This window comes from Lepus europaeus, chromosome 13 (genome assembly GCF_033115175.1).
Source record: "Lepus europaeus isolate LE1 chromosome 13, mLepTim1.pri, whole genome shotgun sequence".
In the NCBI taxonomy this organism is placed as follows: Eukaryota; Metazoa; Chordata; class Mammalia; order Lagomorpha; family Leporidae; genus Lepus; species Lepus europaeus.
In genome coordinates this window covers 30,000,776-30,028,223 of record NC_084839.1, presented here as the reverse complement: position 1 = coordinate 30,028,223, position 27,448 = coordinate 30,000,776, and the positions used below count along the sequence as shown (strand labels likewise).

General features: G+C 39.7%; 1 protein-coding gene, 1 long non-coding RNA gene and 1 pseudogene across 2 annotated transcripts in view; 2 read left to right on the top strand and 1 right to left on the bottom strand.

The window, feature by feature from the left end:
- The window catches only part of LOC133772589 (uncharacterized), a 162,834-nt gene extending 154,054 nt beyond the window's left edge, over positions 1-8,780 (bottom strand). Inside the window, exons 1-2 of the long non-coding RNA XR_009867793.1 lie at positions 8,329-8,780; positions 3,795-3,847 (exon numbers count right to left, since the gene is read on the bottom strand). This is a non-coding gene — a long non-coding RNA (uncharacterized LOC133772589). The remainder of the gene's footprint in view (positions 1-3,794; positions 3,848-8,328) is intronic.
- LOC133773136 (U6 spliceosomal RNA) lies at positions 2,109-2,208 on the top strand (annotated as a pseudogene).
- A 256-nt stretch (positions 8,781-9,036) lies between the features above and the next one.
- On the top strand, positions 9,037-24,290 carry FAM98A (family with sequence similarity 98 member A). Its single transcript, XM_062209244.1, has 8 exons — positions 9,037-9,199; positions 11,651-11,799; positions 14,537-14,671; positions 18,673-18,857; positions 19,857-19,937; positions 20,495-20,611; positions 22,247-22,414; positions 22,502-24,290. The coding sequence occupies exons 1-8, from the start codon at positions 9,147-9,149 to the stop codon at positions 23,162-23,164; spliced, it is 1,551 nt and encodes a 516-aa protein (XP_062065228.1). The 5' UTR covers positions 9,037-9,146; the 3' UTR covers positions 23,165-24,290.
- The last annotated feature ends 3,158 nt before the right edge of the window (positions 24,291-27,448 follow it).

Below are 27,448 nucleotides of genomic sequence, written 5' to 3'. Positions count from 1 at the left end.
AGTCACTTTAGTGGGTCCCAACCAACAATTTTTAATAAATGTAATAAACTATGCAAAAAAATCTTAGTGCATAGCACATAGCAAGGGTTTTCATTGTTTTATAAAACTATTTCAGCTCTGTGTATGCATGTGCCTGAGTATCCTAGGCCATGGTATAAAATCAGTTTCTTAATGACTGATGTGAGTTTCAAACAAACTAAGAGTAGGTCAACTGGCCAGCGCTGTGGCATAGTAGGCTAAGCCTCCACTATGGTACCACATACCATATGGGTGCCAGTTCATATACCAGCTCCTCTTCCAATCCAATTATCTACTTATGGCCTGGGAAAGCAAGTGGAAAGATAGCCTAAGCCCTTGGGCCCCTGTATCCACATGGGAGACCTGGAAGAAGCTCCTGACTCCTGGCTTAGGATCAGTCCAGCTCCAGCCATTACGGCCATTTGGAGAGTGAACCAGTGAATGGAAGATCTTTCTGTCTCTCCCTCTCCCTTTCTCTGTGACTCTACCTCTCAAATAAAAAAATAAAATTTTTAAAAAAAGAGTAGGTCTTTTTTTATTTAAAGATTTATTTTATTTATTTGAAAGGCAGAGTTACAGAGAGAGTGAGAGGGAAACACAGATAGAGATCTTCTATCCTGGTTCCCTTCCCAAGAGGCCGCAACAGCCAGGGCTGGGCAAGGCCAAAGCCAAGAGCCAGGAGCTTCTTCTGGGTCTACCACGTGGGTGCAATGGCCTAAAGACTTGGGCCATCTTCTGCTGCTTTCCCAGGCACACCAGAAGGGAGCGGAACAAAAATGGAACAGCTAGAACTCAAACCAGCACCCATATGGGATACCTGCATTGCAGGAAGCAGCTTAACCCACCATGCCACAACACAGGCCCCAAGACCAGTAGTTTTCAAATAAAGATGCAGTACCTGGTCCAGCAGTATCAGCTATTACCTGGGAGCTAGGACTCATTAGAAAAGCAAATCACTGGGGGCAAGTGTTGTGGTGTGTTCCAGCTGCTCCACTTCCTATCCAGGTCCCTGCTAATGGCCTGGGAAAAGCAGCTGAAGATGGCCCAAATGTTTGGGCCCTGCCACACACACGGGAGATCCAGATGAAGCTCTGGCTCCTAGCCTTAAACTTGCCCAGTGCTGGCCAGCGCCGTGGCTCAACAGGCTAATCCTCCGCCTAGCGGCGCCGGCACACCAGGTTCTAGTCCCGGTCAGGGCGCTGGATTCTGTCCCGGTTGCCCCTCTTCCAGGCCAGCTCTCTGCTATGGCCCGGAGTGCAGTGGAGGATGGCCCAAGTGCTTGGGCCCTGCACCCCATGGGAGACCAGGAGAAGCACCTGGCTCCTGCCTTTGGATCAGCGCGGTGCACCGGCTACAGCGAGCCAGCCACGGCGGACATTGGAGGGTGAACCAACGGCAAAGGAAGACCTTTCTCTCTGTCTCTCCCTCTCACTGTCCACTCTGCCTGTCAAAATTATAAAAAAAAAAAAAAAAAAACTTGCCCAGTGCTGGCTGTTGCGGCTGTCTGGGGAGAGAACCAATGGGTAGAAGCTCTCTCTCTCCCTTCGTCTTTCCTCCTCTCTATATATAACTCTTTCAAAAATAAACAAACAAATCTTTTTAAAAAATGAAATGCAAACTACTGAACCTCATCCTAGAAGTACTAAATCAGAACCTCTGGCAGAAAGTGGCTTGCAATCTGTGTTTTAAAAAGTCTTCAGGTAACTCTGTTGCACACAGAAGTTTGAAAACTACTGGGTTTGTACTTGCTTCAGCAGCACATATACTAAAATTTGAACAAGGGCTTGCACTGTGGTGCAGCAGGTTAAAGCCCTGGCCTGAAGCACCAGCATCACAGATGGGAGCCAGTTCTAGTCCCAGCTGCTCCACTTCCGATCCAGCTCTCTGCTATGGCCTGGGATAGCAGTAGAAGATGGCCAAAGTCCTTGGGCCCCTGCACCCACTTGGAATACCTGGAAGAAGCTCATGGCTCCTGGCTCCTGGCTTCAGATCAGCGCAGCTCCAGCTGTTGCGGCCATTTGGGGAGTGAACCAGCGGATGGAAGATCTCTCTCTGTGTTTCTACCTCTCTCTGTAACTCTTTCAAATAAATAAAATAAAACTTTAAAAGAAAATTGGAACGATACAGAGAAGATTAGCACAACTCCTGCACAAGGATGGCATGCAAATTCGCAAAGTGTTCCATATTTTTAATTCAGGATTCAATTCCTTCCTGTGTTGCTCTGAGCATGAAATCACTTCCAGTACCTCTGGCTACACGTGTGATCCTGTGATGACAACATGTGGAATCTAAATTGGAATTCTGTATATTCTCATCACTCAATTTATTTTTTAGCAGTATAATGGGTACTCTTTAGAGTCTTCCATTTTGTGTGGAATTAGATCCTCCCCTTCAAATGTTGTGATTAACATCACTTAAAATAAAACTTGAATAAAGTATTGAAACCTAAAAAAAAAAAAAAAAAAAAAAAAGAAGAAAGGAAGGAAGGAAAGAAGGAAAGAAGGGAGGGAAGGAGGGAGGGAACGAACCCCTGGGCTCTAGTTAACTTCGGTTTTCTCAATCACAGGAGAGACTGAGTCCTAGAGATAATTATTTCTATGACTCTTACATCATTTCTCCCCAGATAGATAGCTAGCATTCTTCTTTTTTTTTTTTTTAACTTTTTTTTTTTTTTTTTTTTTTTGGACAGGCAGAGTGGATAGTGAGAGAGAGAGACAGAGAGAAAGGTCTTCCTTTTGCCGTTGGTTCACCCTCCAATGGCCACTGCGGCCGGCACATTGTGCTGATCCGAAGCCAGGAGCCAGGCGCTTCTCCCGGTCTCCCATACAGGTGCAGGGCCCAAGGACTTGGGCCATCCTCCACTGCCTTCCCAGGCCATAGCCTGGAAGAGGGGCAACCAGGATAGAATCCGGCTCCCCAACCGGGACTAGAACCTGGTGTGCCGGCGCCGCAAGGCGGAGGATTAACCTGTTAAGCCACAGTGCCAGCCTGATAGCTAGCATTCTAAAAGACACAAAGAAAAGAAGTTCATCATTATATATAGTGGATAACTGAGGGCAGAAGGGCATGATCCTGTCTTAGAAGTGGCTGAGAAGTGCTTTTCTAGCATGAACTCCCAAGTTCTCTTTCCAGATACATGACCCAACCAAGGTTTGCCTAAATATAATCAAATCAACACAAGGATTTGAATATAATTGTTCCTGTTTAAAATATATTTCTTCTTATCTCTGTTGTAACTGCAAACAATAATCCTACTGTGGCAGTAAAGAAATTAATTTTAAAAACTGTTACTAAGATTTGCAAGCAAAAATTTGTCAAGGACATTCAAAATCAGCCTCTACTTAATTTATCTAATCTTAACGGTCATATTTACAAACTTTCCTTAGACGATGACTCACTGCTTTACCCCTGGTTTGTTGACCCCACATGCCCAATCACAAAGCTGTGATTCTCATGGGGACTTGGGAGGGGTGTTGAGCATGAAAAGTCTCCTTGAAGATTCTAACCACCCCCAACCCCATAAAGAATCACAGCACAGGATAAAAGACAAAGTTGCTAATAACAGTCTAAGCAAAGAACCTATCATCCTATCAGGACTGCCAACTTCTAAATACGCATTGACTGAGTTCCAGGATGATCCAAAAGCCTAAAACATAATTCATTATTATATACTTATTTATTTTCTGCAAAGTATCAATTTAGAAGAAATTAACATCTAGTTATTGGAAAGGGAAAATTTTCTTGTCAATCAATGAATGAACACTTTTTATGCCTACCATGTATGCCTCAATCTTCTCAGTAATATGTAGGATGTGATGGCTTCAAGTACCTGGGGAGAAAAGATCAGAAAATATGAACAACACAATAATGAAATACTAATAAATCATGTTATTAATGACTAGTTATGAAACTATATGAAGTGGTTTTAAGAAACACTGTCCTAAATCCAATCCGAGAAATGCTGATGTAAGACTCAGCTGAGGTGGTGACCAGGAATCTGTATTTAAGCCTACTCAGAAGGTTATAGTTATCAGTCAAGTACCACTACCTTAGAAATCCTGATAGGAAATTTAATTTTAATCCTTGTGGTCTTCTTTGTGAAGCAGTAAAGCTGAGCAGCACCTTGAAACAGAGTGAAAGGTGAGAAAAGCAGCAGAGAGCAGGGGTGTACACTCACCTAGAGCTCTTATGCCAACATGCTTAAGGAAGCTTTGGGAGGTACAGAAGAGGTGCCCATGACAATCAGAGAAAGCATCTCCCAAACTGAGTCCCAAAGACTGAGCAGGACAAATCTGCCAGGCAGACAATGACAGAAAGGGGAAACAATCTGTACAAAAGCAGAGAGGATAAAAAGGCAAGGTGTACTAAGTGAATAGCAGAAGTTCCATGTAACCAAAATAGGCCTAAGAGAAAGGATGACAGCCTGTGAGAGACAGGGGAAGAGCAGGGATACACAGGACTACCATGTAAAACATTAAAAGGGATTGGGAATTTCAAACTCACAGAGGAGAAAATATACTACTGGATGTACATGCATGTGATTCATTGTGTGAGGGGTAGGACTGGAAGCAGAATTTGCAGATTCATGCCCAAACTAGCAGGGGTGTCCTATTCACCCCAAGCCAATCACTGCCTCATGGACAAAGTGCCACATTAGTGATTTTTTTTCCCCTAGAAAAAAGCCAGAAATCTAGATTCCTAAATGTTGGCTGAAAGTCTTCAAGTTATTACTCAGCACAAGCAAAATACAACTCTTAGCCTAACATGGATACAAGTCTAGCACCTCTGGGCTAAAGTCGAACAAACTTACTACATCCAAATTAGACAAGAATCTATCTGGCTCACTATATACCTGATTCACAGACTGGCAGAGCATGGACATAGGATAAAGCCTTGTTTGAGAACAACAAAAATCAAGTTTAGAGCTCTTATTATGGAACAATCCAGATGTGTGTGTGTGTATGTGTGTGTGTGTGCTATCTCCTCAGTGTAAACATAGGCAAGATGTTGTTCTCAAACTTTGTGACATTCTCTAAAAATTTCTCTGGCTCAGAGAATATACTAACATAGCCAGAGGAATTATTTGAAAAGTAGCTGTTCTTCAGTAATACAAAAGTATTTCAGAGCATTCACAATTCAATTCTACATGCTAGTATCACAGGAAAAAAGAGTTGCATTTTCATTGTGCAAGCTAAAAAAGACTTTATTTAGCGTCATTTACAAATCTGCATTTCATGAACAAGAGCAAATTCATGGTTTTTCATAATCTTTTCTTTTTGGAGGATCATTCTAAATGAAATTGTATTAAAGATCGAAAATGTTGCTATTTTTCAAACAATGCTCTTTTATTTGAGAAAGAAAAATTATTTATTTTAGATACCTGTTCAATCAACTCTTAGAAATCATTACATGACATATCTTATGTTTATACCTATCCCATTGCTAGTACAAAAATTACTCTTCTTTGGATTTTAGAAGTAACTTAAGAATCTCAGCTGCATAAATTTTACTACATAATTCAAAACTTCCTTTATAATAATTTTTAAGGTTATCACAATAAAGATATCCCTTTGAAAACAGTTGCCAATTTTCCCCTCTATATTTTTTTTTACTACTATAAGAAAAGATTTCTCTTTATTCTTTTTAAGACTTGGAGAAGGCTGGTTTTTAAACTAAGATCATTCATTGTTTCTACTCTCCAGGAAAGTCAGTGTGGTAGGCAGAATAAAGGACCTCCCCAAAGCTATCTGCATCTCACCCCTTAGAACCTGTGAACATACTGTGTTATATGAAAAGGGAACTTCGCAGATGTAGTTAAATTAAGGCTCTTGAGTTAAACAGAATATAATGGGTTATCTGGGCAGTTCCAATATAGTCACAAAGGTAATTATAAGTGAAAGAGGGAGGCAGGAGAGTAAGAATCAGAGCCGGGGGGGGGGGGGGGGGGGGGCACTGTGCCGTAGTGGGTAAAGCTGCCACCCGCAGTGCCAGCATCCCATATGGGCACCAGTTCAAGTCCCAGCTGCTCCACTTCCGATCCAGCTCTCTGCTATGGCCTGGGAAAGCAGCAGAAGATGGCCCAAGTCCTTGGGCCCCTGCAGCTGCGTGACAGACCTGGAAGAAGCTCCTGGCTCTTGGCTTTGGATCGACACAGCTCTGGCCATTGCAGCCGTCTGGGGAGTGAACCAACAGATGGAAGACACCCCCCCCCCCCGCCTGTCTGTAATTCTGCCTTTCAAATAAAATAAACAAATCTTTAAAAAAAAAAAAGAATCAGAGAAGGATGTGACAATAATGATGCAGAAGCAGGAGCAGTAGGATTGCAAGCTCTGGTGACAGAGAGGGCCACAATCCAAGAAATGTGCCCAAGGAATGTGGGCAGCCTCTAGAAGATGGGAAAGAAAAGAAAACAGATTCTCACTAGACTCCAGGAAGAACACAGACCTGCTAATGTCAGCCCTGGAAGATCCAGACATCCAGAACCCTATGAAAATAAATTTATCTTGTTTCAACCCTCTAAGATAATACTTACAGCTGCAGTAAGAAACTAATAGAGACATTAGTAACCAGTTCCCCTCAGAGCTGGACACCAAGAAAGTTTCAAACCCGTATTTTGCATTCTTTTAGGGGAAAAGTCTTCAATCAAAAACTTAGTAAAATGCCCTGTGCTGGCACTTTCGGGCATAACTTCTCACAACAGCATACTCAACAGAGAGCTATTCAGCCTATATAAGTCAGTTTTTCATTTCCACAAAGAAAAACACAGACTATCAAGAAGGAAATAAGTTTATTCTAACTCCTGGTTTTGGAGGTTCACAGTTCAAGATTAGAAAGCCCCATTAGTTCACATATGGTTATGGCATTCTTCCTGGCAGAGTAGTGAGGTGGCACACAATATAATTTGGCAAGAGGGGCATATATCTACATCTCTCCCTATAAAATCTCCATGATTCAATTATGGGGATGCCATCCTAACAACCTAATCCAATCTAATTACTTTCAAAGGTCTCACCCTCTCAATATCACTAACATAAGGCTTTGAGGACCAAGTTTTTATTTAACACATGGGCCTCTGGGGACAGCCAAACTAATATCCATACCATGCTCCACCTTTAGTGAACACCCTCTGTACAGGCAGCCCACTCTAAAAGACACCTGACAATTTTAAGATCATTCAGTGTTTGAATAATATCTTACACTGATCTGAGGGAAATGCCAGACCTCCATAACTCCCCAATCATTGCTCCTTTCACTCTGCTAAACTCAGTCTGAATGAGGTCTTCAGCTATCCTATTTCTAAATACAATAAAAGGATTCCTAGTAGCTCTTACAGAAATAATAGCAATTTTTAAAAAGTAGTATTTGACTTTATCACAGAAAAAGCCATTATAGAATTATTTTAAATAATAATATATTTTAAAACTTCACATCAGCAACCCTCCATTTCAGCTAATGATTTGTAGAAGACTAATAAATTTAGAGAAGTCATCACTTTTTCATTCACTAATATTGTTACAACTTATATCAAAGAGTCAAGAATGAAACATTTTTCTTTCAAAATTGACTTATTAAGGACTGCTTTTTTTGTTTAGCACTTTCAACAACCCTGTGAGAAAAATATATTCCATTTTTATTATAATGATGTCATTGTATATAATATATAAACCAAAACAATTTCAACTAGCTGCATTCTATCTTTGCACATCCTGCTTAATTGACTAGTCAAATAGTAATATGGGTTTGGATATGCCACAGTCTCAAAATCTAGTTCATACCCATCAACTTTGAGATCTTTCGCAGATCATTAAACCTCCAAACCTCAGTGTTCCCATCTGTAAGATGCAAGTTATTTTACATAGCTTTGGGGTAACTGCACCATAATGAGATTGCAGGGGTAGTACCATGCCAGGCACACTTTAGGCTCCTAACAACCTTTCTCACAGCAGAGGATGCAAAATAAGGGGCAAAATTAGGGACTAAATAGCAGCCATCTGGTGAGTGAACCTGTAGATGGAAGATACGTCTTTCTCTCTCTCTGTAACTTCGCCTTTCAAATACTAAATCTTTAAAAAAAAAAATACTACTAAGAATAGGGAGAATTTATCCATTAGGAAAATGAGAATCATAAAATAAAATCTGGTACCAATGTGAAAACTCTTTAATTAAAAGTCTACACAGTATAACCTATGCCAACCTACGGCTAAATATAATTTTCTAAAAATTCCATCACTTTGAAAACACCTTTCCCTCACTTGTCGTTCATTTTTAAGCACAGATCCAACGGATAACCGCCACGAAATCATAACCCACCGTGAAGTGAACGTTAACATCCGCAAATGATGTCAAAATGCAGTGATGTTACTACGTGGATTCGAATGTATTCTATTCGGTCTGGACTGAAGCCCTTCCCCCGCCTCAAGATGCTTAGTGACGGGGAAGCATTAAGAAGTCAGGCGGAGAATGCTTGAGGAAAACTACGTAACTTTTAAAATACATCCGTTTCAGAGGAAGGGGAACTCCTCCCTAGCCGTGAAATCCAGTCACGAGGAAATCAAATGGCGCGTTGTTTTCTGGGCACTTGGGCTGGCTACCTCTGTCCTGGGCCATGAGACGGGAGCATAGGTGAGCGTTCCCCTTCTTCTTGACCACAGCCAAGGTTGGGATACGCGGGCTGCCTGCGGGGAACCACCTGCCCACTGTCCTGACCGCAGGGACGCCGCTCCACAGCCCACAGCCTCTCCAGCCCTGAGGTAACCCTCGCCGGCAAGCTCCTCCCCGGCCCGCCTCGCCCCAAGTCTCGCACATGCGTACACGCACTAAGGAGAGCTCCGCGCGCTGCCCAAGCTCAGCTGCCACGCAGCCAGTCCTTCTGCCCTTCTTCGGGAAGCCAGCTTCACTCCTCAGTAATACGCATGTGTAAACCTGTGTGGCCCGGGAGCCTTTAACAGACAGGGGAGGGGCAGTAGGCGGGACCTCGCTTCTTGCGCACGCTCGGGACATGCGCAGTGCAGGCGCTGAGGCGCCAGCTGTCGATTTGGAAGTTCCGGGGAGAGAGCGCATGCGCGAGGGTACGCGTTGCCGGCGAAGAGGGGAGCCTGACGACTCGGAAATTTGAATACCACAGTAGCATGGAGTGTGACCTCATGGAGACTGACATCTTGGAGTCGTTGGAAGACCTAGGGTAAGACTGCCAGGGCACGGGTCCCCCGAGCCTCACACTGTCGGTCCCCGGGGAACACCCCTGCGCCCCAGTGAGACACCTGCCTCTCCACGCCGCACCCCGTGGCTCTTGCTGTGGCTTTCCAATAGCCCCAGTACCCCAGCGCCGAGTCCGCCTCTGTCCTGATGGCTCAGGGCCCCGCAGCACCAACGCCCCTAGGCCTGCCCTGTGCTCCCTGCAGTCGAGTTACCCCGCGGCATTTGTCAGTCATGCGTGTCATTGTCTGGACTCGGTCTCGCCACCCCCACCCCCCGAGTTTCTTCTCTTGCTCCTTATCCTCCTGCTGTACCCGCTCAAGAGTAGATTCTCTGTCTTCATGCTCGTCCTCCAAATTGCCTGTTCTGCCCGTGCTCCCCCACCCTGCTTCTTTTAAAAATTCTCCTTTGCTCAGTCATCTCTGCGTGCAGCCAGGCTTGCCCAAGCCACATGTCTGGACGCTGCATCCGTTCCGCTAGCCTGCTTACTTGGGCACCTAACCTGGCACCACCTCGCTGGGATCCACTGGCAGGCAGCTCCTGGTGATTTTCTGACACCCTGTCTCCGTGGAGCACCATTAGCCACTTCATCTTTACCCACTAAGAATCAACATGTTTGTTTTGCAAACATGCAAAAAAAAAAAAAAAAAAAAAAAACATGCAAAACTGCATCTGACAGTTACCCAACCATAATTCATTAATATCTAGAAGTTGGAAATAGGGCTTATCTCACTGGGTCACCCGGATCAAATGTACTGTATTAAATTTGAGAACTTAGGACCTCTTGGGCTAAATGAGGTTCTAGACACAAATTGTATGATTAACTATTTGCCTATAAGTTTGGTGTAAAAAAAAAAAAAAAAAGTACTGGTTTAGCTAGTTGTGTTATAAGTAAGAGCTCTTTAGTCAAAACTTTGCCTTAGGCTTTCCAATGATGTGCAGCCCTTTTATAGAAACCCCTTTTTAGGAAAGGAAACAGCGTTCCCAAAGTCCTCTAATTTAAATTACTTTCTGTCCTGGTAGAAGTTTTTAGGAAAGGAAATGGACCTATTAATCATCCTTATTTGTCAAAATGGATTACCATTGTTCTCTTCCTTGAAACTTAAGCTTTCCTGAATATACTGGACTTGGGATGTGAGGAAAATAGTCCCTTGTATGTGGACATCTCAAACCGAGTTGCTCCCTCACCTGTAACCAGTCATCCAGAAGACATTTGTGATGAACCCTTGCCCTTATGCCTGTGTCGTGCTGGGTGCTTAAGGGTACAGGGTGAGGTGAAAGAGAGGTTCACAGAAAACTATGAAAATAATATACTGTGAGGAGCACCAAGGAAGGTCTCTTTTGTAACTTTCTTAACAGTATTTCATACAAAAGAATATAAAATCTGACCAGTATACAAAAAGCTCATGGAAAATGCATGATTTCAAAAAATGTTTGCAGTAAAATAAACCTATCTTTTAGAGAAGTACCATTATGCGTGTTAAGGTTATTTTGAATGATAGAATATTTGTTTTTTAATTTTTACTTAAGGTATACAAATTTCATGTATTTAATATAGACAGATTCAGGAACATAGTGATACCACCCTACCCTTCCTCCACCCGTGCTCACACCACTGTTCCTCCTCCCTCTCCTATTCCCACTCTTAATTTTTACAAAGATCTATTTTCGGTTTACTTTATACTCATGAGATTAACCCTACACTAAGTAAAGAGTTCACCAAATAGTATGAAGAAAAAAACACTGCTCTTCAACAGGAGTGATAGAATCTTAACGTAGGTGATTGGAGTTAATTATTACTGCCATGAATGTTTGATGTTTTAAAAGTGCATTGGAATCACAGAGAATTAGGATTCAGATGTACAGTTCATCAGGTGGCCAACAATTATTCAATTAATCTTGACATTTCAATCATATGATTATGTCTTCTCTTAACACTCACTAAATGTAGAAAAATTAATGATTAATTGGAAAGATTTTTAAAGGAAGTCATTAAAAACCTAACCTATTTTATTTCTGCAAAAATTTTTCTACAAAAGATAACCTAAGTTCTATTTCTGAAATGGTAAGATATATAATAGCTATCATTTATTAACGTAGTATTAATACTCAATTCAGTTACTTTATTGTACAATAAAGTGAATGCAGAGAAGTTGGTATAATTTAGTAGTGTATGTGATTCTGTCCAATATTCACATATATTTTGAAGGATAGAAATGCAGTTGTCATTTATCTTTGTTTATTTTTTGAATGGTTCAGTGTAAGTTTGAATGGTTCAGTGTAAGTTTTTACATGTGCAAATGTATACATTGGTCATCATAAATTATCTTTATTGAAATATTGCTTAATTGCATAAAGAATGCATACATGTATTTTTATCTGTAATATATTAGGTATGACTTTATATTCTTCTGAAGTATAACTTCTTATTCACCAGTTACAAGGGCCCATTGTTGGATGATGGCGCTCTGTCTCAGGCAGTCTCTGCTGGAGCCAGTTCCCCTGAGTTTACCAAACTCTGTGCTTGGCTGGTGTCTGAATTACGAGTGCTCTGTAAACTGGAGGAAAATGTACAAGCAACTAACAGTAAGTAAACATTCACTTGAAGGTGCAAAATGTAAAAATAAGATCATGATATTGTCTAGTTATTAGTACTAATGCTGAAATTTCAGGTTTTTTGTAAATGTAAAGAAAAATTTTGTAGAAGAGTCAAGATACTTTTCTCTCGTTTATTGTTTTTAGAGGTAAAGTGATCCAGAAGTGTAAAAACCAGAATATAGTCATATAACTGTTAGGAACTTGTGGAGACTAAAAAGAGATACAGAAAAATGGAGATTATAAGTATAGAATGTACAAACTTTCTATTTTTTGTAAACTGAATTGTGAGATCCTATACTGGTAACTAAAAGTGGAAATTAGAATGTATTTCTTTTAGGTCTAACAGATTATGCAACCCTATAGCATGTAAGTTAAACACATTTTAATTCTGTTCTATGTGAGAAGAAAGAAGCTTTCTTTATCAAAGGACCGTATCATTAGACAGATCACAACCAAATCCAGCATGATCACATTTATGGGGCTGAGAGCTATTTCATATTTCCCAATTTTGTTATGGCTTTAGCCACAGTTTGACAACTCCACAAAAGAAATGAAAGCTTGGAATCTGACACTCCACCAGCTGGTTCTCCTTGCCATAGGTAAAACCCATAATAGGAGACAAAGAAAAATGTCCACCTGTTAACCCATCCTTTAAGAGAACTGGATACATAATCCCCTTGTCCCACATAATCAGATTTTGAAGAGCTCACTGTCTTATATGTTAGTATATTCAGTGTGTCCATGATAGTTGCCTTCAGTTCTAATTATTAAGGAGCATATGGTGTAAGAATAGTGAAAGCAGCAGCTTATATTTATTGAGAACTCACTGCCTTCTAAGCACTTTACTTATGTCAGTCCATTTATAAACTTCTGGACAGCCCTGTGAGGCAGGTTTTATTACTCTTATATATTAAACAAGAAAGCCCCAAAGAAGTTAAATACATTGTCTAGAGTCACACAACCTGTAGTAGTTAGAGCTAGAACTGGATTCAACCCCAGGGGTTAAGTTTTGGAGCCATTGCTCATGCCCTTGGTTGCTGGACTGCCTCCTGTTGTACCATTTCAAAGCTTCTAGGAACCTTTGGAAACACCTAGGCTAGGTGATAACTATTTTTAACCTGGAGCCACTTCGCGCAAATGAAATGTTATGTAGAAGCCAACATATAAAGCATAAAACGTGTAGAGAGAGAACATACCTTTTACACACCTCTCCTCGTCTGTCCAACCTGCCTCTGAAGGAGCTCTGTGGAACTCCAGGGTTCACAGATGACAGTTTGCAAAGACTGATGATTCTTTGGATTTTTTTAATAGATTCATTTATTTGAAAGTTAGAGTGATAGAGATCTTCCATCCTCCGGTTAACTTCCCAAATGGCTGGCGCTGCTGCAGGCCGAAGCCAGGAGCCAGAAACTCCATCCCCATTTCCCATGTGGGTGGCAGGGGCCTACATACTTGGATCTTCTGCTGCTTTCAGAGGTGCATTAGCAGGGAGCTGAATCCGAAGCAGAGCAGCTGGGACTCAAACCAGCACTTCCATATGGGGGCAGCTTAACCTGCTGCTCCACAACACAAGCCCCAGTAGTCTTTATTTTACAAGAAGGACTTAGGTCAGCTGCCTCTCAAAGTTGTTCATTTATATCCCTTTATGATACTGAATAGAGAACAGTCAGATTAGAAAGGAAGAAAGAGCTTTGTGTTTTCCATGGTTCACCCAATGAATTCTATATTGCATGTTACAGCAATGCAGAACTGTAAGTCATCTTTACTATCTTTGAATTTGGTCTAATGGGTAATATTAGCCACAGATGAAATCACTGGAGATAAAGTAATTAAATGCCTTTTTTTTTATATAGTTCACAGGGGAATTACATTAATGAATGCAAAAGTACTTAGGAAAGTTTCATTGAGGAGCAAGACCATTGGGCTTTGATGTGTGGATAGAATTTGCCAGAGAAGAGAGTAGAGGGCACATCAGTCACAGGGAATAACTTAAGTGAAGGCATGAGAGTAGAAATGAGACTGAGACTGGCTGTTCTTAGGACAATGAGGAGCCTGGCCTGGCACAAATAGATTATCTGAAGCTGGTAGGTAGGTAGCTACAACTGGATGTGTGAGGAATGATCAACAGGAGCAGCCATGAGAATCTCTTAAAGACAGAAAAAAGTCGATGATATAGAGATTAGGGAGCCATTAATGATTCTCTAGAGAATAAACTATTGAACACTGTTTAAGAAACAAAATGTGCAGCCTATGTTGTGGCACTGTAGGTTAAGCTACCACTTGCCATATCAGCATCCCATAGAGCGTGCTGGTTCAAGTCACAGCTATACTGCCTCCATTCCGACTTCCCACTAATGCACCTGGGAAGGCAGCAGAAGGTGATCCAGACACTTAGGGCCTTGCCACCCACACGGGGGACCAGATAGAGTTCCTGGCTCTTAGCTTCAGCCTGACTTTGTCCTGGCTGTTCTGGCCATTTGGGGTGTGAACCAGCAGATGCAAGATCTCACTCTTCACTTTCACTGTCCTTTTCCTTCTCCCTCTCCTCCCTCTGTTCCTGAGCCTTTCAAATAAATAAACCTTAAAAAAAATATGCAGTGATATGAAAAAGGAAAAGGAGCTCAACTAGGGAAAACTTATTAAAAATTTCAATTTATATGTAATAATTATGACAATGGAAAAAACAGATCAGTATTATAAATAACATTATTTTAATTCTTACAAGGTCCAAGTGAAGCTGAAGAATTCCAGCTTGAGGTGAGTGGGCTACTTGGGGAGATGAACTGCCCATATCTCTCACTGACATCTGGGGATGTGACCAAGCGCCTTCTCGTGCAGAAGAACTGCCTCCTTTTGCTCAGTAAGTTCATGGCTACTAGAATGTAGCTATTATTTTCTGTTTATGTTTTCCATTACTAATAAACTGGTTCTTGAGTTTTTGTTGTTGTTTCTTCATTACGGATTTAATTCAAAATTTATTTATTTTAAACAATACTTTGTTAAATTTCCAGTTTAGGAGCTGATCGTAGGCATCTGCACTGGTGGCACTGTTGAGTTTATAACTGATGCTCTCACCATTTCAACTTTGATGGTTCTCTGGCCATTATGCTTCACTTGCTATAATCAGTGGTAGTGCTGGAGGGCTGTTCAGATGTATGATCATTTAACTTTTGCATTCTACACTAGAAGCACATTTTAAAATAAACTGGGAAGAGAATATGGAAATATGGAAAATAAACTGGGGTTTTTTTAGAAATTAATTGCTTTGAGTAGCATAAGCATTCATTAGATAACAGTTAATGTTAATTATTTAAAGTATTTTGTCTTAATATTTCTTCATGGTTTGGGGGCTTTGACTTTATTTTTAAATATTCTGTAATACTACTTGAACCATTCCTGTACTTTTAAAAGATGTATTTATTTGAAAGTTAGAGTTACAGAGAGCAGAGGCAAAGAGAGAGAGAGAGAAGTCTTCCATCCGCTAGTTCACTCCCCAGATAGCCACAATGGCCAGAGCTGTGCCAATCCGATGCCAAGAGCCAGGAGATTCTTCTGGGTCTCCCACGCAGGTGCACGGGCCCAAGGACTTGGGCCATCTTCACTGCTTTCCCAGGCCATTAGCAGGGAGTTGGATTGGAAGTCGAGCAGCCTGGACTCGAACCAGTGCCCATATGGGATGCTGGCACTGCAGGCGGCAGTTTTACCCACTGCCACAGCGCCAGCCCCATAATCTTTTTTTTTTTTTTTTTTTTTTTTTAAGAAGAAAGGTTTGTTGTCGGGTGGGGGAAGCCCAACAGGCCAGGGGAAAGAGGGTGAGAGGGTAAGAGAGAGGAGGATAGTGTAAGAGAGAGAGATCAAGAGAGCATGTATTCTGGAGCAGGTCCTCTTAAACCTTTGCCAAGGGCCAGCAGGGAAGTAGGAGCAGTAGATCCCATTAGGATGGGGGTGGAGCTGACACCTATGGTTGGGCCAGGTGGTCACCTAGCTTCCAGCAATGGCAGGAGGGACCAGAGGGCCCCATAGTCTTAACTCAGAATTTTTGTTGTGTTCTGAAAAGCAGTTAGATTAACCATTGATTAATAGTTGTCTTTGAGACAAGCACAATTCAGAGAATTTTTTGTAATGTTTTGTCTTTACAGCTGTACTGTGGTTTCCAAAATAACACAACTCTGGCTTTGAAGTTTACGTTTAAAAAAAAATGTGTTCATAGCCATTATGCTTAGGCACTAAGTTATGACAAAATCATTTTCTTAACTTCCCCTTTATCACATGATTGATATTGTGAGCGTGTAAACCTAAAGTTAAATATTGCTTTATATATTGATGTTGCTGCATATAATTTATACATTCATACAGTATCTTTTAAATTGTATAATTTCTATAACTGGTTCAACAACAGTGTACTCAATTAATTCCTCCTTTCTAGCATTGTTTATCCATAACCAATAACATTTGGCAATTAGAATGTGTTCTCTATCTAGGAAAATAACAGGTATGTGAGATGCTTAGTAACGACCCTGAGTAGCTAATTCTTCCAAAAAGCTCAGAGGTTACCCTGTTTAGCACTGATGCTCATGAAGACCACTTTGAATGTAAATATTTATGAAATGGTTTTAACTCTTTCCTGTTTCTTTAAGCAGACTGCAGTGACCCTTATTTTGGACTCAGGGTCATAATTATAGACTATATGTTAATGTGCTATCACCTCAAAAGCTTTTCAAGAATATACAACTGTTTGCTCCTCAACTAAATGACTAAACCAACTAAAGGTTACTCACTTTTAAAATTCGTCATACATCCATCCATACACACTATTTCCCTATTCTCTCTCTTTGCTTCCACTGTTTCCCCTTTCACAAATATTCCCCATAGTCTGAAACCTCTGTTTTGTTTTAGTATTTATGTACGTTTGCTCATTTCTACATGCTCTGTGTAAATATTTCTCATCTGTTCAGGTATCAGTTATAACATTTTAACGCTATAATTTTACTTCTTTCTAGCATCCTTTTCTCACTTATTTGAATCTTTTATCATCACATTGTATTTGGGAAGAAAAAAACAAGTCAAACTCATTAGAGCTGTTAGAATAGTATTTAGAACAGTCTTTGAATAAGTGGCAGAAAAACTCATATCAGTTTAAGGACCCCTTTGGCTATTCATTGGCCTGTTACGATTCTCAGATTATTTCCCTTAGGTAAGTTAAGTCAAATATCTGAGTTCCTGATATGTAAACTATTCATCTATATTTGTTTTTACATATATTCTTTATTCCCAACTAGATCATCAGTAGCAATAATCTTTTTGTTTGTTTTTTACTTTCTCCAGTGCCTTTTTGAATACATCAATTACAGTTAGAAAATTTTTTATGGTAATTATATCGGTGAACTGATTTTGTGAATGCTTGGATTGTGTTGTTCTGAATTTAGAGAACCAATTTATTAAATCGTAAAATAAGATTTTCTAGAACAAGGGTTGGCAAATGTCTTCTTAAAGGGCCAGATAGTAAATACCTTTGACTTTGTGGATCTTAGCTCTCACATGTACTCAGCCCTGATGTCATAGCATGAAGCAGCCAGAGACAGTGTATAAATGGATGAGTTGTGGCAGTGTTCTAGCGAAACCTTGTTTATAAAAGTTGTGATTATTTTCCTAACAGTGAGGTTTTAATGTTTTGTTGTTTTAACTCTTAAGTACAGTTTGCTATGTGGAACACATTATGATTTTTATCAAACCCATTTAGAGTGACCTTTGCAGAAACTTAGCTGTGTTTATTGTTTTAGAATAGGAGTTGGCAGCTTTTCAGAAAGTGTTTGCCAAAATTATGGCCCTATGCTTCTAGCATTACGCCTTGGATGTAGTAAATGACATATTCAAGCTGATCATTCTGTTGTGTTTTTAATAGGACTTAAGAGCCTAGAAAATATTTTGTTTTTTCCCCAAAAAATACCTTCTTCAGATGTTAGGAGGACCTTGCTTTGTCACATAACCTGAAATTCTGAGATTCAAATGAGTATTAATCATAAAAATTGAAATGTCCTTAGGAAGGTTGAAGGAATGGGATTGAATATTTATGCCTGCAACTGAAATACCTGAAGCAGATTGCAGCCCTCATTATACCCAGTTGAAACCAACACACAAGGGGATGATACACTAGGGAGACTCTGCAAAAATTTTGATTGGAAGGTCTTGTTGTTTAGAGGGGAGTAGGATGAGGGAAAGGGAGCCCTGAGATGAATACAAATGGAAGAGGGCTTTCTTCGAATTTGCACAGGGTTGTTAAAGGATTCTGGAGATTATAGAAAATGGACTTCGGGGAGTTCAGTGCTTTTCCATTTCTCCTATAATTAAACTTTGACTTCCGCGCTCCCCCCCCCCCAAAAAAAAAAAAGGTTATTTCACAACAATTCTATACAGGTTTCCTAATTATTGGGAGACAAGAGAGCAAGGTAGTTGTATCACTGGCACTCATAAGTGGTGAGAAGGTTAAAAAAAAGAAATTTTATCTATCACTAAAAATTGGTAACCTGCCATCTCTTGCAAACTTTTTAACAGATGCCAACCCCTGTTCTGGAGGTTCCTTAATAGTGTAATGCTAGGATCCAAATTTTTAGGTGTGATCATCCTTGAATGGCTTATTTTTAAATTGACCTTTAAACATTATATATTGGTTAAACACCTGAATTACTGACCAGTTTGTATGTTATGTCATTTGCAGGTAAAAATGGTTTTCCTTTCTTGGTTTTATCCATTCTTGCAGCTTTAAAAGTTACATATCATTAGATCTATAGAGTTGTGACTCCAGACTTATGACTATTAACTATAGCTGTATCTCATTTTGAAATCTTATTTTGTTTACTTCAGCATACCTCATCTCAGAACTAGAAGCTGCCAGAATGCTCTGTGTGAATGCTCCTCCAAAAAAAGCTCAAGAAGGAGGCGGTAGTGAGGTCTTTCAAGAGTTGAAAGGCATATGTATTGCTCTAGGAATGTCCAAACCTCCAGCCAATATAACTATGTTCCAATTCTTCAGCGGGATTGAAAAAAAAGTAAGACCTTTAGTACCAGATTGTAGTGTATTAAAGGCATAGTCCTACATTTGTTTGAAATGAAACATTAAGTTAATTTCTCTTAATGGGAATCTAATGTACATATTATTAAGTAATTGTTACTAAATGAGTTTGGGGTTTTAAATCCTAGATGCCTTAAAGAGAAATTAGTATTTTAATTTTATTAAAGCATATTAACATGTTTCTTTTTCAAGAGGAAGTTTTACACTTTGGTTTCTAAGCTGAAGTAAGCTAGATACAATGCAAAAAGAATTAAGATTCAAGTCCTTTTTAAAATGTATTTTATCATTGAACTTGGATGCAGTTATTTATCATTAAATGTTACCGGCCATTGACTGGACAGAAAAGAATGTTAACGTTTTTTTTTTTCTTAATCCAGTCGCTTTGGGTCTGTTTCAATTGGCAAACTAGCTTTGTTGATGCTAACATAATCTACTACCTGAAAATAAATTAGTGTTATATTTTTATACCACACAGTTAATATTATATAATTGATTAGGATCAAGCCATTGTAACAAACAGTTAATGTGCAGAAGAGAATGGTATAACAGAGTTACTCCCTATATGCGTATCTTCTGGTTTCTAAGAATTGGTACATTTGTTTTGTGGGGTAGATAGATGCCATGATGCCCACATTTGGCTGAACTCTACAGGGGAGCAGCAGTGTATCCATAGTCCTTATTTTCCTGTGTGTTCATTCATCTGTACAGCAAATGCTCATTGAGTGCCTGCTGTTGTCAGGCACTGTCCTAGGTGCAGTGAAGGACTCATGCTCCTTATAGGCACGAGAGGAGTGGGACAAGTGAGTGTGTTTATCTTGTGGGTCTTGTCCATTACATTTGCATTTCAAAACATCGTCCACCTTTGCCTCTGTCAGGAATCTTCTTTTGATGGCAAGATGTGATAGGAATTGGGAAGATGAGGAGAATATATTTTTACTTTTTATTTTTTATTCACCTATTTATGTCTTTGTGTCAGTTAAAGGAAACATTAGCAAAAGTTCCACCTAATCACGTGGGAAAGCCTTTACTGAAGAAACCAATGGGACCAGCCCACTGGGTGAGTAGCAACCATCCTGAGTTAGCTTTGTGAGGAGCCATCCATCCATTTCTTCATCATTATGTCAACACTTTATATCTTGTACTTTTTAAAAATGCGTTTTCTGATAATGTCATTTCCTTAGTGTATATCCTTAGAATCATTTTTGTGACTCTTTTTATGCAGATTAATTTTATTTGCATAAAGTTAGAAGCACTTTTCTCATAATTTGTAAATACTTTACACAGCTGATTAAATAAAGCAAAGTTCCATGTGATACATGTTTCTCATTGCCAAATGGATTGCTTTCAAGCCAGAAACTTTATTGGGCTGAGCTTCACACGATGCATCATGGGAAGTCGAATTATTTATAATAAGGGATTTTATACTTTGCATATTCTTAGAGACAGTATTTTTTGCCTATCATTTCATTGACTCTTGATGTATTGTGTGGAAGGAACTATGTGTGTTAAGTGCTGGAGTTGCCATTACAAAAGAAACAGATGCAATTTCTGCTCCTTCAGAACAGAAGATCAAACAGATTTAAATGCTAACTGATCTTTTAAATTTTTCTTCAGGAAAAAATAGAAGCAATTAACCAAGCCATAGCCAATGAATATGAAGTCCGGAGAAAGCTGCTGATAAAACGTTTGGATGTCACTGTGCAGTCCTTTGGCTGGTCTGACAGAGCTAAGGTACACATTAAATAATTTAAAAGAACAGGAGGGCTGGCGCCGGGTGCGGCAGGTTAAAGCTCCAGCCTGCAGTGCCGATATCTCATATGAGTGCAGGTTCAAGTCGGACTGCTCCACTGCCAGTCCAGCTCTCTGCTATGGCCTGGGAAAGCAGCAGAAGATGGCCCAAGTCCCTGGGCCCCTGCCCCTGCATGAGAGACCCGAAGAAGTTCCTGGCTCCTGACTTTGGATTGGCGCAACTCCAGCTGTTGCAGCCAATTGGGGAGTGAACCAGCGGATAGAAGACCTACCTACCTACCTACCTCTCTCTCTCTCTCTCTCTCTGCCTCTCCTTCTCTCTCTGTGTAACTCTGACTTTCAAATAAATAAATCTTTTTTTTTTTAAAAAAAAAAGAACAGGGGATTTATAGACATGCTCCCTAAACATCTAAACAGTTTAGATACAGTGGAAACTACAAGAGAAGTACATAGGAAACACACAGGAATTTTTCCTTAGTGAATTGCCAGCTAGTAATTCTTTCAGCTGTTTGGAAATAATGAAAATTTTTCAATTTTGAATTACTTTTCAACAAAAATGACTCTTATAATCCTTTCTGGGAGATAAAAGAGAAAGTTACTAATCTGAAAATTACCAAAATAATAATTTGTCTTCAAATTATGTACTTTAAGCTAGCTAGCTAATTTGCTAATTTAAGTTAGAAATAATTTGAGTTTACAATGGACCAAATGTGGCCCCAATTTTATTTTTTAAGATTTATTTACCTATTTGAAAGTTAGAGTTACAAAGAGAGAGAGAGGAGAGACAGATTTTCCATCCTCTGGTTCACTTCCAAAATGGCTGCAACAGCCAAGGCTAGGCCAGGTGGAAGCCAGGATCCAGGAGCTTCTTCCAGGTCTCCCACATGGTTACAGTGGCTCAAGGACTTGGGCCATCCTCTGCTGCTTTCTCTGGCACATTAGCAGAAAGCTAGATTGGAAACTGAATAGCCAGGACTCAAACCGGCGCCCATATGGGACGCTAGCACTGGAGATGGTGGCTTAACCCACTGTGCCACAGCACTTGGCCCAGATATTACGGTGTGTTTGTATAGAATTGGAGAATCTGGTGAAACTTAATTTATTTCAGCTTACATGAGATAACCCTGGTAAAAGTCTTGGATATTTTAGTAGATATTTTCTACCTAGTAGAAACGAAAGATGGGAAAATTAAAAAGCAAAATTATTGGGGCAGATATTTAGCTTAGCAGAAGGTGCCCACATCCATATTGGAGTACCTGTGTTTGATTCCCAGCTCTGGCTCGTGACTCCAGCTTCTTGCCAAAGCAGACCATAGTAGGCAACAGTAATTGGATCCACACTGTCCACATGGGAGACCTGGATTTCTTTCTGTGCTTCTGGCTCTGGCTGCAGGTCAGCCCTGGGGCCATTGTGAGCATTTCAGGAAAGCATTTGATGGGAATTCTCTTGTTTTCTCTCTCTCTCCCTCTCACTTCCTCTCTCCCTCTCAAATAAATGAAAAAATAATGTAAAACATAATTCTACAAAAGTAACATTATTGAAATGGTTTTAACACAAGTGTATTCCTTGTATCATTTTGAAAATTGACCTTGTCTTTGAACACTTTTCTTTCAACAGAGTCAGACAGAAAAACTAGCCAAGGTTTACCAGCCAAAACGTTCAGTCTTATCGCCTAAAAGTACAATTTCTGTTGCACATCTTTTGGCTGCAAGACAAGATTTGTCAAAGATTTTAAGGACAAGCAGTGGCTCTATTAGAGAAAAGACTGCCTGTGCCATCAATAAGGTGATTAGAGTACTTTTGATTTTCTTTCTGATACATTTTTTCTGTGTATAAAACAAAGTGGCTTAAAATATCTTTCTTATCCCATAGGTGTTGATGGGCAGGGTGCCAGACAGAGGAGGTAGACCCAATGAAATTGAGCCTCCACCCCCAGAGATGCCACCGTGGCAGAAAAGGCAAGATGGCCCCCAGCAGCAAGCAGGAGGCCGAGGAGGCGGGAGAGGTGGTTATGAACATTCTTCATACGGAGGACGAGGAGGTCATGAACAAGGAGGAGGGCGAGGTGGACGTGGTGGCTATGACCACGGTGGTCGAGGGGGAGGAAGAGGAAATAAGCATCAAGGAGGCTGGACAGATGGAGGGAGTGGAGGAGGAGGTAGCTACCAAGATGGTAGTTATCGAGATTCAGGTTTCCAGCCAGGTGGCTATCATGGTGGCCACAGCGGTGGCTATCAAGGTGGTGGTTATGGTGGCTTCCAAACGTCTTCATATACAGGAAGTGGATACCAGGGTGGTGGATACCAACAGGACAATAGGTACCAAGATGGTGGACACCATGGTGATCGAGGTGGTGGTCGTGGAGGGAGAGGTGGTCGTGGAGGGAGAGGTGGTCGTGGAGGCCAGGGAGGAGGTTGGGGAGGAAGGGGTAGTCAGACTTATCACCAAGGGGGTCAGTTTGAGCAGCACTTCCAGCACGGAGGTTATCAGTATAATCATTCTGGATTTGGACAGGGAAGACATTACACTAGTTGAGGCTACAGAACCTTACATTTTGCTAGAGCTCAAGTAATAGAAACTTAGTTTCAGAATCCTGAATCCAGCATCTATTTGGAATTAATGAAAGATTATAGGTGGCGGGCAGATTCTTGCTTGGCGTGAGCATTTGTGAGTCTTCGTTTTGTTTTTATGGTTTTTTTTTTTTTTAATAGACTTAACTAATGCTATTTGACAAACACGTATGACATCTCTCCTTTAAAAAAAAAAAAAAAAAGAATTTAAGAAGGTAATTAAACCTGCCTTTGATTGACCAGTATACTAATTTCAGAGTCAGTACTTGCATACTTTTTTGAAGAAATTACTTGAACAAGTAATTTTCATTACACAGTTTTGAAAATGAGGATTCACCTAGAATTTTTTCAAGGTTTACCACAAGGTTACCTTCCTCATTAACAATCAATTTCTATGTGTTTTATGTAAAGTATTCTAATGCTTGTTTCCCAAACACAGTTCTGCCCCTGATTGGCTTTTTATTCAGAAATGTTGTGCCACATCTGCTTCACCATAGAACTTTTTCAGTCAGTTCCTATTAAATGAGCTCTTCTCCAGATAGCACATTGAGTAGCCTTATTCTGTTGGAATACTGTACCATATGCTCAACTCTGAAAACCTTGAACACGGCCAAAATCCATAAAGATTATAAAAGCAAACCTAAGTTGTGAACCTATAGTACAGGTAGGCATTTAGTTGAGTAAATCAATTCAAACTGACCTGCATCCATCCAAAACAAGTCCCTCCTTCAACCTTATTTGTACTTGAAATCTGCTAGAAACAGCAAACCGAAATTTGTTTTATGCACGAGTTAATACCACTGGCTCAGCAAATACAAGTTAGTTTGCTCTAGGCAGGAGACTTTTTTTTTATAATGGAGGAAATGCACTACGAAGTAAAACATTTTTGCTTAGTGCAGGAGGCCCTTTATTATTGCTGCAGAAAACAAAAGCCTGGCTGAGTTGATGTTTTACATTCTCTCTTACTGACATCTCCATGACATGATGCTTCTTGCTGGGTTTTTGTGTACGTAAACATTGTCAAGCTGTGAAAGAAAATGGCTGGAGGTGTGCTGTGTGTGAAAGGTGAGCAATAAAGTATCTGTAAGTTCTCTCTCTGGTTTGAGTTTTATTTTAGCTACTTCTTCAAAATAAACTATTCTGGATACTTCTGTCAAGCTTAAAGCCTAGGGTTCCCAAAGATTCTTGAGAATTTCCTGAAATTTATAGTGGAATGTAACCCTTTTCCTAAAACCTTAAATAAATTAAAAAGTGGCTGTTTCCAAATTTACTTCATAAATTATAGCTGAAAAACTGGGCTACTCATCTCTGACCACTGGGTGTAGCTGTTGCGCCACATATTAGGCAACGATAAGTTTTCTTTCCCTAATCTTTCAAGGTTTTTGTTTTGTTTCTCCATACTTCACAGAAGGAAAGTGAATTGAAAATACTTGCTTGTTAAAAAGAAATTATTTCTTATTCTCCTGCTAAATTGGGCTTTTTTAAAGTAAAGAGTCAAATCGTGTTTTAATATTAAAAACAGTCTACTTGCTATTGAGATCAAGACTTTTCTTCTGATAACTAACACCTACATTGAAAGACTACTTAGATCCTTCACCTGTTTGTTTTTCGCCGACATTTACCATTCTAAAATGTTTTACCAAAGTTCATTAAAGCTTCACGTTCTGTCTTGTACGCTGTAAATGTTAGTCTCTTTAGGCTATTAAATAATTATGCTTAGTATACATGTAAGTAGGAGTTTCTTATTAGAGAAATAATTCTCAAGGTTTCATATCTTAAAATGAGAAATGTGAGAACTTGTTCACCTTTAGGTTATCACTTGCTTTAATTTGTTTAGTAGCCTCTGACTCACAATAGACCTGCCAAACACATGTCATTCTTTTGACAAAACAGTTTTAATTTATTTTTACCACTAATAAGTTGCTTTTTAAGGTATCAGCATGTAAGAAAGCAAATGATATATTTCCCCTTGATAGGCTGTAAAATTTGCTTCCTCATTTTCTGCTTCACATTAAATATTTTCCCCTCCATGATGAAACTATAAAAGGCTAAAGTTTCTCTTTAGGTGAAATTCTCTGAAAGTAGGATACAAGCCACCAGTCAGTTTAATTATATTAAAGTTCTTGGGTTTTGTAGCACATCTTTTGATCTTACATTCTTAACCTTAACTTGGAGTAAATAATGACTTACCGTAGAAGGGGATATGGGAATTTCTTGAAGAAAACTTCAAGAGGGAAATTTTTGACATGAAATCTGAAAATTCTCTCTCTTAAACAGATATTTCATGAAAGCTTTCTTTCCTTTTGCTACTAGGACCTAGAACAGAATGTCCGTGTTCTATATGAAATTTATTAAAGATATGCTGCTTCCCATTTTTATTCCTTGCCCTAATTCTACACTAAGCTAGTGTCCAGCTGTGCTAGACATAGAATAAAGTTAAATTCTTGCTAAGGGAGAGCATTTGAAATCATTTCTATATATACTTACTTGATGTCCCTGTGCCCAAATCACCTATATTACTAGACTTAAATTTTTTCAGGTTGTGCTCATTCTACCTTTCTGGATACTTTGTCAGTGTTACAGACTTTTGAAAATAGATTTTTAAAAGTGTGTATATTATTTGACCATCCTTCTCCTTTTAAATAATGTTGTATTCGGTTCATTTATTTTTTTAACAATGCCATTGAGTCTATATAAATACAAAATACATGCATTACAGAGAATCTACCATTATATTAAGACTTCTCTTTTCCTGCTTTTCTTGTTTCTCTTATTGCTTGCTGGCATGACTATGATAAAACAAACAATGTTTTTTGTTGTTTTTGTTGTTCAGTGCTGCATTTCTGAATTTGTGCACATTAATGTATTCCAGGAGTTCAGAACACTGAAGCATGGATGCATGTCAGTGTTTGAATTTACTTTTCACTTTGCATAGTTTTAGAGACCTGCAAATGAGTGATTGGTAAAGAAGTTGCATTAAACATAACTGTTGATGTGAGAAATTCCACAGTAAGTCATTTCTTGCTCAGTAAATGTAAATGAGGTGTTGGATAGAAATGGAAATGTTAACATGTTCCCTAGGAATTTGGTTAGGGAAACCGTGATCTCTTGAAATGATTATGTTTGTTAACTTGAGTTATAATTTCTTCAGAAAGAAAAAATCCTTCCAGTTCAGTTCTGTAAAATCTGAGTGCCTGTTATATCCCAGGCTGTGCTGCACTGAGATACAGAGATAAGTTAGGAAATTCTCTACCTTGAGAAATGTCAAGTGACAGAGCCAGAAACATAGATAATTGTAATATAAATAAACAGTGATGCCAGGGTACAAGGATAGCATGGTTTTTTTCCACTGTTGATCATTTGAGGTGGAAATTGGTAGAAGCTGGAAAGATTTGTAAGGGTTAGGTAACAGAGAGCCCCACATAGCTTGGATCTATTTTATGTACAGTAGTATATAAATGAAAATTTTGACATTTTAGAATTTAGAGTCCATCTGAATTACTGGCTGAAGAGTGAAGAATAGATTGGGAAGGGTAAAAATAGGATTCAGAAGCATGCAGCTTAAGCTAACATAATAGGGGTACAGAAAAGGCAGATTTGGAAAAAATTAGGAGATATTGCAGTTTAAAGTGAATGAGGAATTTAGTATGACCACGGGTTATGTAAGGACATAATGATTTCATTAATTGTAATCAAAATTTATTGTAAGGGAAAAGATGTGCTGAGGGGAGTGATTCTAAAAACTTCAGAGAACGCCTGGAGAGACTTTGACTTGGTCCTGATTGACGGTGTTGGAACAGTCCAGCAGAACTGTTGATTCAGTGTCAAACCACCAAAGTGGGAAGAGAAAGCAATGGACCATGGATGGAATCTTGAGGAGTAACTGTGTGTGTGTGTGTGTGTGTGTTTAATGTTGATTTCTTTCATCTACTGGAAAGGCAGAGCCGCAGAGAAAGATCTTCCGTCTGCTGGTTTACTTCCCAAATGCCTGCAGCAGCCAGGGTTGGGCCAAACTGAAACTAGTTGTGTTTTCCTTGTGGGTAGCATGGAGTCCAAGCAGTTGAGCCATCGTCTGCTGCTTTCCAGTATACATTAGCAGGAAGCTGGGTCAGAAGTGGAATAGCCAGGACTCAAAACTAGCACTCCAAATTGTAATGCAGGACATCCCAAGAAACAACTACACCACAACACCCATTCCTTGAATATTTAAAGGGTGGATGAAGGAGGATCAAAGAGTAAGGAAAACTGA

Bases quoted from the DNA above. Each gene is read 5' to 3' on its own strand.
- FAM98A (XM_062209244.1), top strand. From the start codon at position 9,147: ATGGAGTGTGACCTCATGGAGACTGACATCTTGGAGTCGTTGGAAGAC. The intron at 9,200-11,650 runs GTAAGACTGCCA...CTTATTCACCAG, and splicing joins GAGTCGTTGGAAGACCTAGG to TTACAAGGGCCCATTGTTGG. The intron at 22,415-22,501 runs GTGATTAGAGTA...CTTATCCCATAG, and splicing joins CTGCCTGTGCCATCAATAAG to GTGTTGATGGGCAGGGTGCC.